Consider the following 14,621-nt stretch of genomic DNA (forward strand, 5'->3'; position numbering starts at 1 on the left):
GGGTAAAACTTGCCCTTTCAAAAGCCAGAACTAGGAAGCAGCATTGTTTCAGCTAGGGAGCAGGTGCAAGGGCTCTGTCTCATCACAGCACCTGGAACAAGGACAGGAGGGGCAATGCCTGTTTCAAAGCCACAGCCAGCAAGTAGAGGGGCCAATGGCCCCACAATAAAAGCTGGGGCAGAGGCCCTCCCCATCAGCACAGCACGGCCTCTGATTTTAAACCAGATGGGACTTAATGCCCCATTGAAGAGGGAGTAGAGCAACCAGCCCTTTCATTTCATTGGAAGGGAAGGAGGGAAAGAGAGAGACAAACTTTAAGATTATTTATTCACACAAACTTGTATCCTAGCCCCAACTCTCTCCCCCAAACAGAAAACACTGACCATGACATTTATGGAATGGCTTGGCTTCAGCTTTTAACAAAATCCTCCACAGAAGGAGGAGAGCACAACAAAGCACACAAGGACAATGCCACACACAAGCAGCCAGGCCAGGAAGAGGGTTCACAGCACACCTCTGGGGCACAGTTTATAAATACACCCTTCTCATGTTGCCTTTCAAAGAAAGCCAGCCAGGTTACATCCACATGGCACAAAGACAAGAGCATAACCTCATTCTCCAGCATTAGAAAGGGCAGGGCTGAAACGTGAGGTACCACCAGCACCACAGCCCCATCCCTCCATCCCAGGAAAGCCCCTGGATGGCGAGAGCATCCCACCATCCATGCCTGCCCCCACACGCAACCCATTTTGGTTTGGATACAGCCATTAGCTCAGTGACTCAACTCTTGAGATCATCTCTTTGGAAAGGTGAGGAGCAAAAACAGAGGTGGCAGCCACAGGCCTGCTCTGTACTGTTCTTGGGCAGAGGATAAAGGTATGAGCTTTTTTTGGCTCTTTGGACTTTCACACTGCAGGCAGCTAAGAAAACGTTCCCCCAGGGCAGAGGTATTGCTCCAAACACTCACTTGACCTTCAGAAACCATTCCAGCACTATAGGAGGCCCACCAGAAGCTCTGTTCCTTTCAAATAAGCAGCCCCAGCTGTGTGAAGTTCATCTGAATGCCCCTTTTATTGAACGCTGTGATAGTGCAGTGGTAACATTGAACAGAGTTAAGACCGCTTAAAACAAAAGCTGGAAGAGCAATAAGTTTAAAACAAAACAAAAAAAAAAGAAAAAAATTAGACCAGTTAAAACAGCATCGGTCGCCCCAAAGCAGAGACACAAGGGGGTTTTAATGTAGTGTTAAAGGTTAAACTCGAGCACATCTCCTTGTGCCTAACACCCAAAACACACCCTCTACTTAAAGAGTCTTGAGTGAAAACCAAGAAGGTAGTCTGTCAGATGAGCGCATGTCGGGTGATTGGGAAAGGACCAACACAGGTTTAGAGAAGTCAAGGAGTTCATACTGCACCTACCGCTGTGCTCCCCCCCACACACACGGCCTGGGCACGGGGCACCCCTAGGCTAACACACCACACGGCTGCACGTAAAGAGCTCCTATGCCAGTTCATAACATCTTCCATTTACTATTTGGTGATTACATGTGTGTATATATAGTTCTCTAGGCAAAACATTTCAACGAGATAGTCAACTCTGAGGATACACAGGCCAACCTAACAATGAGAAATGCAGTTTCAGTCCAACAGAAGCTTGTTTTCCCTTTCCTCAAGAAAGGAGATGTAACCCTCTCTCCCCTCAACAGCATTTTCAGGTCACACTGGAGTCCTCTGCTGTAGCTATTCTTCATCAGAGGAAGAGTTCTGATCCAGGGGGTACACCATGAACATCACATCTGGCCGTGACGGGACAGAGGGGTGACCAGGCCTCACAATTTCAAAGCCCAAGAAGCTGAATGTCTTCAGGAGCGGAGCTACCAAAGAGAAGGAAATCTGTTACCACCAGGAATAATCCTCTTTACCTGTATCACCCTGGAAGCCATGAATACCAAAGTGCATTGAACACCATCCGCAAGTTGCATCCAAAACTTCCTGCACAGAAAACCCCCATTTGAACATGACAGCCCTCTCGAATAGGAGGTTTTGTCTCTTCCTGCATTCATCACAGCCGCTCCTAAGCGTGAAGGGGATTTTAGTTGTGCAGCCGAGCAGGTCTGTCCATGTTTATCCTGCGATGTCTTTTCCACTTCCTCTGAGAAACAGCGATAGTTGGTCATCTACCTGCACCAGCTGCACTCCCACCTTCCCAGGATGCACATGGCCATCCTGCAGCACGTCACAGTTTTTATTCTGTACTTAAGTGGGTCCCAGCACCCTTTAAGCTCTGAAAGTGGGTCAGACAGCAGCCAACAGGAATCTGTTTGCTCAGGGTCTAGGTAGACATTTGCTGTCTCCACAAACAGGACCTGGAGCTCAGTGGAAACTCAAGACGGCTCAGCACAGTTCGGTGCAGTCCCCCAGGAAAGCCACCATGGGTTACAGACAGAAGTTCAGAGCAGGGTCAGTCCAGAAGTGCCGCACACACCTTGTCTCAGTCAGGCAAGGCTGCATTATGCAGTGACTGGATGCACGCTCCCTTGTCACTAAATTACTAAATGTGCCCCGTTAAAGTTACCTTGGGCAGCACCTGATCTCTACAGCACCCTCTGATGATCAGCCCCAAGCCACCAAATGGTCACGCAGAGGAGCCCCTGCGTATTTTCAAGACAGGACCAAGTTTCAACTGCACAGACAAGGACCCAGGATCTGGAGCACTCTGGAACTCATACAAATAAGCCAGGTCCAAGAACAACACACGGCCCACTTTTAAAACCAAAACCCAGTATGTCTCCTGCAACCAGCCACTGCAGAGGTCACCTGTACAACCTCTGGTGGTGATGACATTACAGCAAGAACTTAATCTGAAAATTACAATTGGCATCGTAATGTGGAATGACATCTTCCTGGGCTCAGCACAGCTTAACTCTAATAACGCACTTCGTTTCAGAAAAGACAGTGCAGCTTGTGAAGCAGCAGAGTAAAATTAGAATTAAGGTTTGAATTACTCCTGCCATGGCAATTACTTGGTTATTAGCCTGCATCTAGTAAGATTGAAAGTGACAGAGCCATAGAGCCTGGTACCTCACCACAAATCTCAAACTTCCATGCTGTAATCACTCATCCAACACGTCTATCTTTAGATCTTAATGCAGCCCTTTTAAGCCATAAGCATCTATAGCCAGGGTCAGGATTACCTGTAAGCCTACGGAAGGGCAAAAGTGCTGGGAGATCTTTAAAAAGCAGATGAACATCAGAGCAACAAGCTACAAGTGTTCATTTCCCACATAACAACTTCTCCCTGGTTTCTCCTTCCAAATCACAGAAACCAGGTGCCAAATGGAGACCTTCACTCCTTACCAAAGTAGTAGTATTAGCCAATTTCTGGGCAACAAAATACTCCAAGTAATTCAGAAGCAGCTTTCTGCATGAGAGTACTAGTAATTAATGGCAGGACAGCAAAGCATAACTGCTGGAGAAACCAAAATACTCCCTCTCCCTTAGTCTCAAGAAAGGGCTTATTTCCTTCACAAGGAGCTATTACTAATTTGTACGAACGCCACAAGAACTACACACTTAACAATTACTGAAATAGGAAGCATCCTGTGGAGTCTTGCCTTGGGATTACCAGATTTTTGTACAGCTTCAGCAGCACTGCCTTAGATCTAGGGAGCAAACGTGACAGTGGGGACGAGTTCTCACCTCTGTCTTCTCTGCTTTTTCTGAAGCAAATAAAGACGTAGTTTACTTTCATTTTTTCTTCAGCAAACTCCAACAGTGCTGATAACCTGCCAAGGAGGAGGAAGACAAAAGAACATCAGCTATAGGAAGTCCTGTCCCAAGGAAGCCTCTGAGAATTACCTACTGTTTGGATGTTTTCAGGCAGAAAGATTACTTGTTTACAGACCCCTTCCAGTGAACAATGGGTGCTGAAACAATGGGCTTCCTGCTTCACTATCCAGCTCTGCTGAACCAAGAGCTGTCCTCACATCAAGTCACCAAACAAGTCACTGTCCTCTGCATCTGCGTGCTGGCATGCACAAACATCCACCCACAGCAGCCTTCGTATGTGGGAAGCTGAATATTGCAGCTAATCCCAAGCCAGGCCACGTCCCCTCCACTGGCAACATACATGAGGGGATTTGTTTTGTTAAATTTTGTTGTTTATGGGAGAAAAGGGGGTGGGGTGGGGGAAAGAAACAAAAAATAGATACAAGCTCATGCCAGACAGAAGAGAAGAGAAAAACATCACTGAAGGAGCATGTACACAGGAAAAGCCATTTCCTGAACACATCAGCTGGCTGGCACAGCTGATGCACCCTGAATCCATGCTTCCTGCCTTTCCAGCTGAATTATTTCTGCCACCTCTTGATGGAAGCAGTGCTGCATTAACTCCTCTCTGAGCCCCAGGGATCGGCATGGTGGAGCTGTCGCTGTCACTGCTGGCCTTGTAACCATTTACGACGCAGACTGCTAGAGCAGTGACAAACAGGGCTTCAATTGACATCTAATTAAACAGCAGTCAGTAAGACTGGAGTGCAGCAAGGGAGATAAAATTTGCAAGGGTTTTGTTAATATGGTAGTGAACTATTTTAATTATAGCCTCTACTAGGCTGTTTTACCTAGCTAAAAATAATCCAACAAAACTGTGCTTTAAGTCACAATGACACAGGCGTATAAATTCCCTCCCAGAAGAACCTGCTCCCAAGAGAGTAGGCTCCTGGACAGCTAAAAGATTTATGGGCTACCTGAAGAAATTACACAAACATTTACATGGACTCACACAGTCAAATGAGAGAAGTGTGAGACAGCAAGAATACTGACACTTACTGAAGGTGCGCAGTGAGGTTTCTTTCTTAATTAGCTTGCGTCATTTATGGATGAAGCCTACTTGAAGATTTAGGAGGACTTCAAAGTGCTCTGCAGAGGAATCCAGTAAAGCCACATCTACGCTACAGCGCTTCCCGCCAGCGGACATCTCTGGCAAAGCACTTGGCAGGAAGTAGCTGCTCTGGAAGCTGCGTTTACACAAACTTCCCAGAGCAGAGCTGTCTGGACAAAACACTACCGTATTCTGCCAACAGAGAAAAATCAGAGATTCTGGCAGAGCCCAACGCCTGCGTGGCGGCACTCCAAGAGCAGATCCACCTACTGATGAGAAGCAGCACATCAATATAATGGAGGTTTTTTCCCCCCCTGAAAGAGAGGAAAACACCTGCCAAAATAAGCTTGCCAAGTGGCCAGCAGAAAAAAAAAAAAAAAGAAAAAGTTTGGAAAAAGGCTTCCAGAAGTACACAAAGATCACTCTGCTCATTTACTGCTTGTTTTTCATTAGCATATGGACTCAAAAAACAGTAACCCATACAAAATGATCACCAGGGCAAAATATATATGGAGGACTAACAGGAAGACTGTTCTCTGAAGGCAACAGGGTAAGGATATACTTCAGATTGCCGTACATACAGCCCACACACAGCATCACCCGCGTAAGCAAAGTCTTGCTGCCTGGGGAGCGACAGATGCAGCTCTGAGACCCTGAACTTACCCTTCTTTGCTTCCATCAGCTAATAATCCATCAGGGATTTCCACAAAGAGGCTCTGGTTAGACAGCACTGCATCCCAGGAGGAGGTCTTCACCTCTGTGACCTTGTACTGGAAGTGGACAATATGAGGCTTCCCTTCGTGCACTGGGACATCTTGGTTAACAGTGATCTTCTCGTCCTGTGCAAGGGAGGGAGAAAAGCTCATGAAATATGCTTTAGGGTTAAAGAAAACAATCCATGAGATTATAGACCAAAAATGTAAGAGATCATGCTTCAATGAGCATGCAGAGAGACTGAGTTTTCAGTGGGAGCACCCACCTGACAAAGGACCAGCCCTTATGACTTCTGTGTGTCTAGAGTTTCAGCCTATCACTAGAATTCAGCCACCGTGAGATTCACCACAGCTCATGAAGATATGCGCAGTCAGCTGCAAGCTCACATTTGAGTCACAGCTCTCTAAAGTGATTAAGAGCTATTGTTCTGAACTACCTGTAACACCTTACTTTTATTTATATACAAACATAAAGAACAAAAAAGTCCTACATACTAACCAGCCAGTGGAATACAACTAGAGAGACCAAATGCAAAACAAATGGTATTATAGTCTTACCAAGAGCATCATTATACTTTTCCCTTCCCCTTTCACTGCCTCAGGGACACACCACAATGAGTACTCAGACCTCAGAGTGATTTTCCTAGTCATGTTTTCCTGTTCAAGGGAATGTAGTTTTGCATATTTACATTGTATTAAATTTCTGGGTAGCGGAAGTCCATTCATTCTCCACAGGTCCCAGCCACATCTTTGAGGGATGGTTCGTGACCTGCCCCTCAAAGAACACAACTTGAACTGACAAGCTGGAAGAGCATCTGCTGCTGCAGTTTGACCAGTTCCGTTGTCTCCCCAATCCCCACCACAGTTTTTTTGCTTTGGGGATGACCACAAATTGCTTTCCCAGATCTTACAACCAACTGCTATGGCAAATGGCTAGCCTTTTGGTATAAGGGAGGAAAACACATAGCACAAAGAGAATCCCAAAACAGACAGAAGCTACACAAATCTGAGGATCATGAGGTCTTTTCCAGAGACCACAAATGTACATGGTCCACTCCAATACTGCTCTAACTAGAACGCCAAGCATGCAGAGCACCGCAGATTCAGCTCAGCAGTTCCTAGAAAAAAATTTTGTGGTTAAAACTCCATTCCTTCTCCTGACAATTTCTGCAGGCAGTTGGCTTGCCCAGTAATGACTTCCACATTTCACTTCAAAAAGCCCCAATGAAATGGTGAAGAAATTCATTAGGTTCCCAAGTTAAAATTGTCAGCTGCAAAGGAAGCTGAACTATTCCCATCTGCTTGGTTACAGGCTCATGCATCCTGATTCCCTCACGTTTACAAAGTCACCTGCAAAGCTTTGAAGAGCAGAAGTTAACCAGGTATTGGGAGTCATGTCTGCTCTGCTCCCAAGTCACAGGAGTGCCTGGTAAAGCCACATGTCCCTCTCTCCTCAACAGCATCAACAGGTGGGATGGGAAGTGGGTTACTCCATTGGGTTATTAGGTGAGCGACCATCCAGTCTCCAGGAATTTTATTGTAACAAGGTGATTAATCCAGCAGCTCTTTACAAGCTCTGATCCGCTGATGATCAGCTGGACTGACAATGAAGCAAGTGACACTGCTGCAGAAAGACAGCACCTCACCAGACAAGGTTTAATAAATGCTTTGTAGTGACATATACTCTTATCTGACCATAACACACACAGGGAGCCAGCACAGCAAAGAACGCTCAGTCCAGTTTGGATCTGCAGTGGGTATGCATTTAGAGGATGGTCAGTACAAACACAGCAGCCAACCATGCCCAGTAAGAGGGTGGAAGTCTGCTCAGTATTGCTGCTTTTCACACAGGTATTTTCTTGTAGGTGTTTTAAGCTATGAAGGTGTAACCACCGCTGAAAGACCAGTGAGTGGTTCAGCAAGAACAACACTGAGAACCTTTCCAGACTCCTTGAGCCTGTGTCCCAGTGCTTTTAATTCCTATTACCATATGTATTAAAATTGATCCCTCTTGGTTTGCCTATCACAACAAAGCAGCAGCCATTGAGTACATGAACGCTGGCAACAAAATAACACTGCATGCAAATGAGGAACTGCCTGGCTTCGGTAACTGGAGCAGAGGAAGCTGCTGTTTGTTTAAAGCCCACAAAGCTTAGCCGAAAAAGAAGTTTACACTTCATCAGAATAAATATCCTGTAGGAAATAAGTTTATTCATCGAGTTTGAAAGTTTTTGTGGCTGTGCCTGCTGTCGGGCTCTGTTAGTTTTAAACCAAGCACACCAAGAAACCTACAGACAGCTGCCCAGACTGCTCTGATAAAACCACCGCAGAGCCAGCAGCAAGAGTCAGACCTGACCCCAGAGAGCTCAGCACTACAGGGGTTTATTTAAAAAAAAAAAACAACAACAAAACCAAGGGGATTATATGCACATCCTTCACCAGTCACTTTATAGGAGTCATTTACAGTTGTTACTGTGCAGAAAGCATCTCTCTTTCAGAGAAGATCCTTCTCTCAAGAAAAGCTCACAGATGCTTCTTTTCTTACAGTTCAAGAAAACAAAAACAGGGTGGGAAAGTTGAGAAAAGCAGGCTGGGATTGACACATTGAAGGGGGAGGCACACACATGCATTTGTGCAGGAAGACTGGCAGGAGCCTGCAATAGGATGAGAAAAGCTCTTTCCAAGCCTTCTGGCTTAGCCCTTCCGCCACCAGAAGTTATGCCCTGCACTCCAAACCTCGTGAGATTTTCCCACTTAAAGCCCCACAGTGCAACAGCTCATTAGCCAAAGGCAGCACAACTGCAGGGATTAACAGAACCAGTTCCCCTAGTTCAGTGGGAGTTACATTTACACAGCCTGTCTTGGGCAGCTGATATTTTATTTCTAGGCATCAAAATAGAGATAGTGAGATGCTGGGGAGAGAAGCTGTTCCTGTGAAGCAGCAGCCCGGGATTTTTTTGGAAGCTGCTCAAAGTAAAATCCTGTTTATGCAACAAATGTTTCGTTTTAGTTCACCCCTGCAAAATCCCCCTGTCATGCCATCATGGGCAAAAAAACCCCACCAGACTATCTCTTGTACACAGCTGCCTAAACCACCGGCTCTCTGGCACCCCGCTCCATTTCAGCGAGGTAACGCCACAAAGACCAGCTTCCACTTGGTTACAATTCATTGAGCACAAGATTTTTCAACCCAGCTACGCTCCTCAGATGTCCGGAGAAGGACGGGGGAGGCCCCTACATGTTGGCAGCATAAGAAGAGAGGATGTTATGATCTACCATAGCCAAGCGGCTGGAGAAACCCATGTAAGCAGCCTACTGCTGGCATGTGCTACACCTGCAGCCTCCTGCCAAGTTTGCTAGCCAGAGCACGTCCATTCGCACAAAGCCCGTCCTGGCTGCGCAGCACCGATGCTGATTGCTATTGCATTCCCAGCTCAAGTAAAGCTGCCATGATGAAGGAACGAGTATTAAGTCTCAATACAAAAATACCAACAACTGTAGGGAGACCCAGCTGCTTAATTTATAGTGCTGTTGTCTATCAGCACTGCGCTGCATGCTCCAAAGGAGGCAGGCTTGTTCCGAAAGGTCACCCCTTGAACTAGAACAGCTGATAAAGCTGGAAAAAAAAAGATTTAAGCTTTTGGGTCCAGATGCTTTTCCAGGTCATACTGAAGCTTGCTGGCTGAAAAGCTCAGTCTGCTGTAACTACAGCATTGCTAAACTGAGCAGGGGACGGAGAGGGGCAGAGAGAGTCCCAGCAACCTCCATCTGAGCTTTGACTTCAAACCACTGGACAACACAGCCTGCTCTGCTCTGGGATGAGCTCTGTTACAGAAGCGGCTGATTTTCTGAACAGATTCTGCTAGCTTTTGTCAGCAACAAACCCAGGAAGAATTACATCTGTATTTCTGGGATGCAGCTATATAGATGACATCCCCACAGGCAGCAACCCCTGCCTACACACCACTGCCAAAAGCTTCTGTGCAAATTCAAGGCCGTACTGAAATTAAACACTTCAAAGTCTCCAAACTGAGCCCATTGTCTGCCTTTGGACCTTGTCTGGTGTGTCTACAAGGCTTGGCAAAGCTGGCCTGCAGAAGTTTAAGTTGCAGGGTCCCCTATTTCTCATCCCCTCCCACCCAGAGGGAATTCATTAGTTGTCCTGAGCCCTCTTGAAGCTATTTACATATCTTCTTTATCTGACAGGAAGCCCGTTGTGCTCTGCTGCTTCTCTGGGTTTCATACCCCTGCGTAACATCTGTGACAATTTAACTCAATAGCATTAAGCTGATGTTATTAAGAGGCTACAGAGGTTGGCGTTTATTTACAAGGTAAGCAGGTGAGGCACATGCTAAAAATTCACCAAGGCTGCATTAAAGAAAACTCCTCTGAAGGCAGCCACAAGGCCTGCAATTCTCTCATGAATTTAAAGAGGAGACTTTGGTAGCCGTGACCCAAAAGGACTTGTATTTTTTCATCATATAGAGTCTGCATGCCTCCCACTGGGTAATTACAAATCTAGTCTAACACCTATGACAACACTCCTGTCTGAACAGCCGAATTTGCAAGCTGAGCACAAATTTAGGCTACCTCATCTGACAGCACTTGATTCCCTGGCATGTGGCAAAGCAGCCCCATCCCAGAAGGCAGACAGATGTGTGCCACCACAACACAAAGTTGCACAAGCGTCAATTATTCTACAGCAAGGAACAGTCAGGTTTCTTCGTTCAAAAGGAAAGGTCCCACTCAATGAAGAGGGCCAAAACCAGAGAGCCACATGCTACAAAGCCTCCCTGATCTTGCCTCATCCTAGCTACATGTTCTAGAAACGTTTGAGTGTGAAGTGGATGGCTACCTTGCTCTTTTGTGAAGTCAGTACATCAGTTCAGGCAGCTCCCAGGCCCCGACAGCGTTACCTTCCGGACTAGGGCACAGGAAGGAGCTTATCAACCATTCTCTCTCTGCATTTCACCTTTCTACTTCTCACTTCCTCTTTTTTGAGACATTTAAGAAGTTGTTTCATGTTTTGATAATGCTGGCTCCACATAGAATAGCTTAAACAGGCCTCTGGGAACAGGGCTAATGAATTATTTGCTGCACATCTTTGAGAAAAGGTCTCTTGCTTCTTAATAAACGGGTGGTATAAACCTGCCAACAGGGTTGCTGAAAAATTAGCTGTTCTCCCACTTACTACCTTGGAGTTATTTGCATTTATTCCCATCAGACTGTGAAAGGAATCAAACACAATTGCAACACAGGTACAGGTCATTATTTAGATGCCAGATCTTTCTCACCTTATATATCAGAGCTGAAAGAGAAGGATCCCTGCTACCCCCTCGCCCACCGGGGATCTTCGACAGTGGGTGAGGGGCATCAGGAGCACCACAGAGGCCCTGGAACAATGTGCCTGCAGCATTGCAGCTGGGGACAGTTACTCAAAGGTAAAATACTACTGCAAGAAAAAGAGAGAGAACACCAGGTTACATTAGCAGGGATCACATTTCAGATGCTACAGCTCCTCATTACCCCAAACCGTTCATATCCCTGCTCCTCCACAGCATGTCAGAGGCAGCTATCAGAGCTTCAGCACCCAGGGACCTACATCAAAAACAGTCACTGCCCAAGTTGTATCAGAAACCAGTGGTGTTTTGTTAGAAACGGAGGGGCTTTGCAGCCAAGAACCCTGAGAGAGTGCTGAGCAACCTCATGCTAATAAGGGACACCTGGAAGTCTGCCAATAGCAGATGGCTGGAAACGCATGACCAGATGAGCACACATTTTCTATAGACAAGTATCTACAAATAGATCAACAGGACCCAGAAGGAGGAGGTTTAAGTTTCACATTTTCAAAACGAGGAGGCGTGAAAGGGCTGGTTCTTCAGATATTTTCAACACACTCTACAACATCTGAGCTGACATTTTCACATGCAAATGAAACATCATACATACGTTCTTCACCCCAACCCTAAATATTACAAGTTCACTCCACAGATCTACTTTTAAGAGCAATAAAGTATGTTTCCCTTGCAGTTTCTAAGTTTGTTCGGATGTGCTATACATGGTCTTTCAGGATCACTTTGAATGCAGGCTTTAATATCTGCTCTAGCTTTTATAAAGTTCATGAAAGCAAATTATTTTACTTCTGGAGCATTGCTTCCTTTATCAGTACCACAAAAGCTCTTTGCTGAGGCATGGCACAGCAGTGGTATCCCTCTAACAAAGCCTGCAACAGCAATGCAGAGAAACCAGCCATTCCCCAGTGTTCCCATTATGAAACAAGTACAGTGCAAAGCTATGTAAACACCACCAAAATAAAGGTGAGTACAAGGGTTTTCAATAAGCACACGGAGCGAGGACCAAGGCTATAGCAGGCAGACTCTGTAGATTTATTGACAGCTTACTGTCTGCCCTAAAACTTCTCACTGAGCTGTTCCTAAGACAGCGTTTTTCCATTCTAATCCCTCCCCAGGAGGGAGACAGGCTTCAGTATCCAAAGACCAAGTACCAAGCTGCACTATCAGAATCACCTGAACCGCCTATACAGTATGCTACAAACATATACCAGACTGCAAACAAACTACCGACATTTGGCATTTCTGAATGCCAAAAAATAACTCACGAACACAGTTATGACACAGGCAGACTTTGCTAAGATCTTGGCTTGCCACTTCATACCAAAATAATCTCTCTACAGGAAACACAAATATTCTTCCTCCACGTATTTCCTGCTCCAGGTTCCCTATATGGGGCTCTTCAGCAGCGTTCCCATGTGCTGTGGCCTACAGCCTCCACTTCTTGGAGAAAAGACTGTTTAAATGCATCAGGAAAAAAAAGATATGAAGCAGTTGCAGGAAAGATTTCCCAGGGCAAACCCTTTTGCACATATGCTCAGCGGCTTTTTGTGTTAATACAGTCCCTCCTCACGGCATGACTGGGGCTATCAATGGACCAGTGTGTATTCAGTAGTAGTGGATGTCGAGAGGCATGACAAAGCACTTTGCTGTGCCATTCCCCACCCCCAGAAAGCTGTTGGCAGCTTTGTTATTCCCTTCCCTCCTCCCTCACCCCCCAGTCAACAATGTACTATTGATAGCTCCAGCCAACTTGCGGCCAAGGCATCAAGAAGCTGGATAATGAACTGTAGGGGGGGGGAAAGCGTAGTTTTCACACAAAAACGGTTCAAGACACTTCCCAGTTTCGCTTCCTCTGGCACATGCAGAAGTCCAAACACAAGACCCCTTTAGCTGCTGAGCCCTGCCTGCGGCATGGTGCTTCACCTAGCCCAGACCACAGACCGACCCGCACACCGCCACCCTCCCCCAAAACTTCACAGTGGCAGCCAGGGAGGGTCCTGAAAGCAGCATACACAGGGCAGCGCTGTCAGGCAACACTGGGAAGAGAGCGCATGTGCATATGGCACGTATTAAGAGGTTTTCCTTCCTCCAGGTGCACATTTACACCCTGGGAAGAAGTTCATGCAAGCGCCCAACAACGTCTGATCATTTCATGCATCTGTGCACAAGCAGCCCACTGCAACTCCATTCCCTGAGGCCTGTTTATAGCCTAAAATTTAGGACTGTGCTCTCCCCTAGCCTCCCTTCTGAGAAGCTGCTATCCAGAAGCTTCATTTAGATCACTGATCTGAAAAGACCACTTTTCCCTGAAGAAACTCCCAAGCAAAAGCTTCTTGACTGAGTCTCGCCTGAAACAGGAGCTGGAAGCAAGCGTATGTTTTCAGCCAGTAGGTATAATTTTAACTTGCTAAGCCTCCAGCAATCCCAACCCCGTGCCCTGTCCCTGGGAAGTGCAAAGGACAACTCAGCAACTTCTGAACCCCGTCACAGCTGCTCTTCAACAGCCCTCGTACCTGAAGCCCCGGGCCAGCACTGCTTTCACTCCACAACAACCACCAGCACCTTGGGCTCTAAAAGCTGCATGTTTTCTCGGGTTTTGGGGGGTTTTATTCATGCTAAACACTTAGACCAGTCAGATGGATCCACACAGCTCCCCTGACATTACCGTTAGGTTTTCTTTTGTGTTGCTCTTCAGAACAGGCTCTGAAGATGTGGGCTGCACCTAGCCTGTAAAATATGATGGTACCAGCCATTGCAAGCCATGTATTAAGCAACCTGATGTGGGGAGCAACTTGTAAATAACCATCTAATGAACACAGCACAGCTGTGCTACCATGCGTGCAACAGCCAAGAAACAAGGCTGTTCTGTACACATCCCCCGGGTGCTTATCTACACAGCACAACAGAGGTTCAGGAAACAACGCTTTCAGGACTCTACAGAAGGAACAGACAAGATAATCTGGTCAGCTGAGCACAAGACCCACAACCCGAGTAAGGCCCTGCCTGCCGATAGCCAGAAGGGCTGCCTGCCCGGAGCCCCCCGGGGCGGGAAGGCACAACCCGCGCCTCAGGGGCCTGCCCGACCACGGGGGCTCTGACACCGACCGCCGAGGTGCCCCCCGGAGCCGAGCCCGGCCCCCGCCCGGGGTCGCTCCTCGGGGAGAGGCGCCGCCCCGACGGGGGTTTCAGCGGGGGAAGGTGGAGGCCGCCCGCCCCCGGGCCCGCACTGAGGGGCGAGGGAGGCCCCGGCGGGGTGGGCAGGGTGGGGACCGCGCCGCCCCGTACCTGTCCTGGGTGTTTATCATCCTGGGCTTGCTCCGGCTCCGCCTCGGCTCGGCTGGGTCTGCCCGCTCCGGCTCCACTCCGCAGCTGCCGCCCTCGCTGGCCGCCGCGCTCCGACTGACTCGCGGGCCCGCCCCGCGCCGCCCCGCCCCGCCCCGCGCCGCGCCGCGCCGGGCAGCCTGGGAGCCCGCCGCCCCGCGCGCCCGCCCGCCCCGCGTGCGGGCGCGCCGCTCCCCGCCTCCGCGGCGCGCGGGGTCGCGCACGCCTTGCCGGGGTCGCGGAGCGGTGGCAGGGTGGCCGTTGCGGGGCTGCCAGCACCGTGGCGTCCCCCCCGAGGGGCTGCTGCCCGCCCGGCGGCTGCCTGAGGGGACCCGAGCCCCCGCTGTCTCCCGTG

At 48.0% G+C, this 14,621-nt stretch overlaps 1 protein-coding gene across 1 annotated transcript; it reads right to left on the minus strand.

The window, feature by feature from the left end:
- Nucleotides 1-308: 308 nt before the first annotated feature.
- OAZ2 (ornithine decarboxylase antizyme 2) lies at nt 309-14,354 on the minus strand. The gene is given in 6 exon segments (XM_055819192.1): nt 309-1,873; nt 3,699-3,784; nt 5,542-5,717; nt 10,886-10,966; nt 10,968-11,043; nt 14,231-14,354. Coding segments are annotated over 6 exon segments (573 nt in total). The 5' UTR covers nt 14,251-14,354; the 3' UTR covers nt 309-1,739.
- Between the last annotated feature and the right edge of the window lie 267 nt (nt 14,355-14,621).

The sequence above is a fragment of the Falco peregrinus genome, chromosome 1 (genome assembly GCF_023634155.1).
Source record: "Falco peregrinus isolate bFalPer1 chromosome 1, bFalPer1.pri, whole genome shotgun sequence".
Classification (NCBI taxonomy): domain Eukaryota; kingdom Metazoa; phylum Chordata; class Aves; order Falconiformes; family Falconidae; genus Falco; species Falco peregrinus.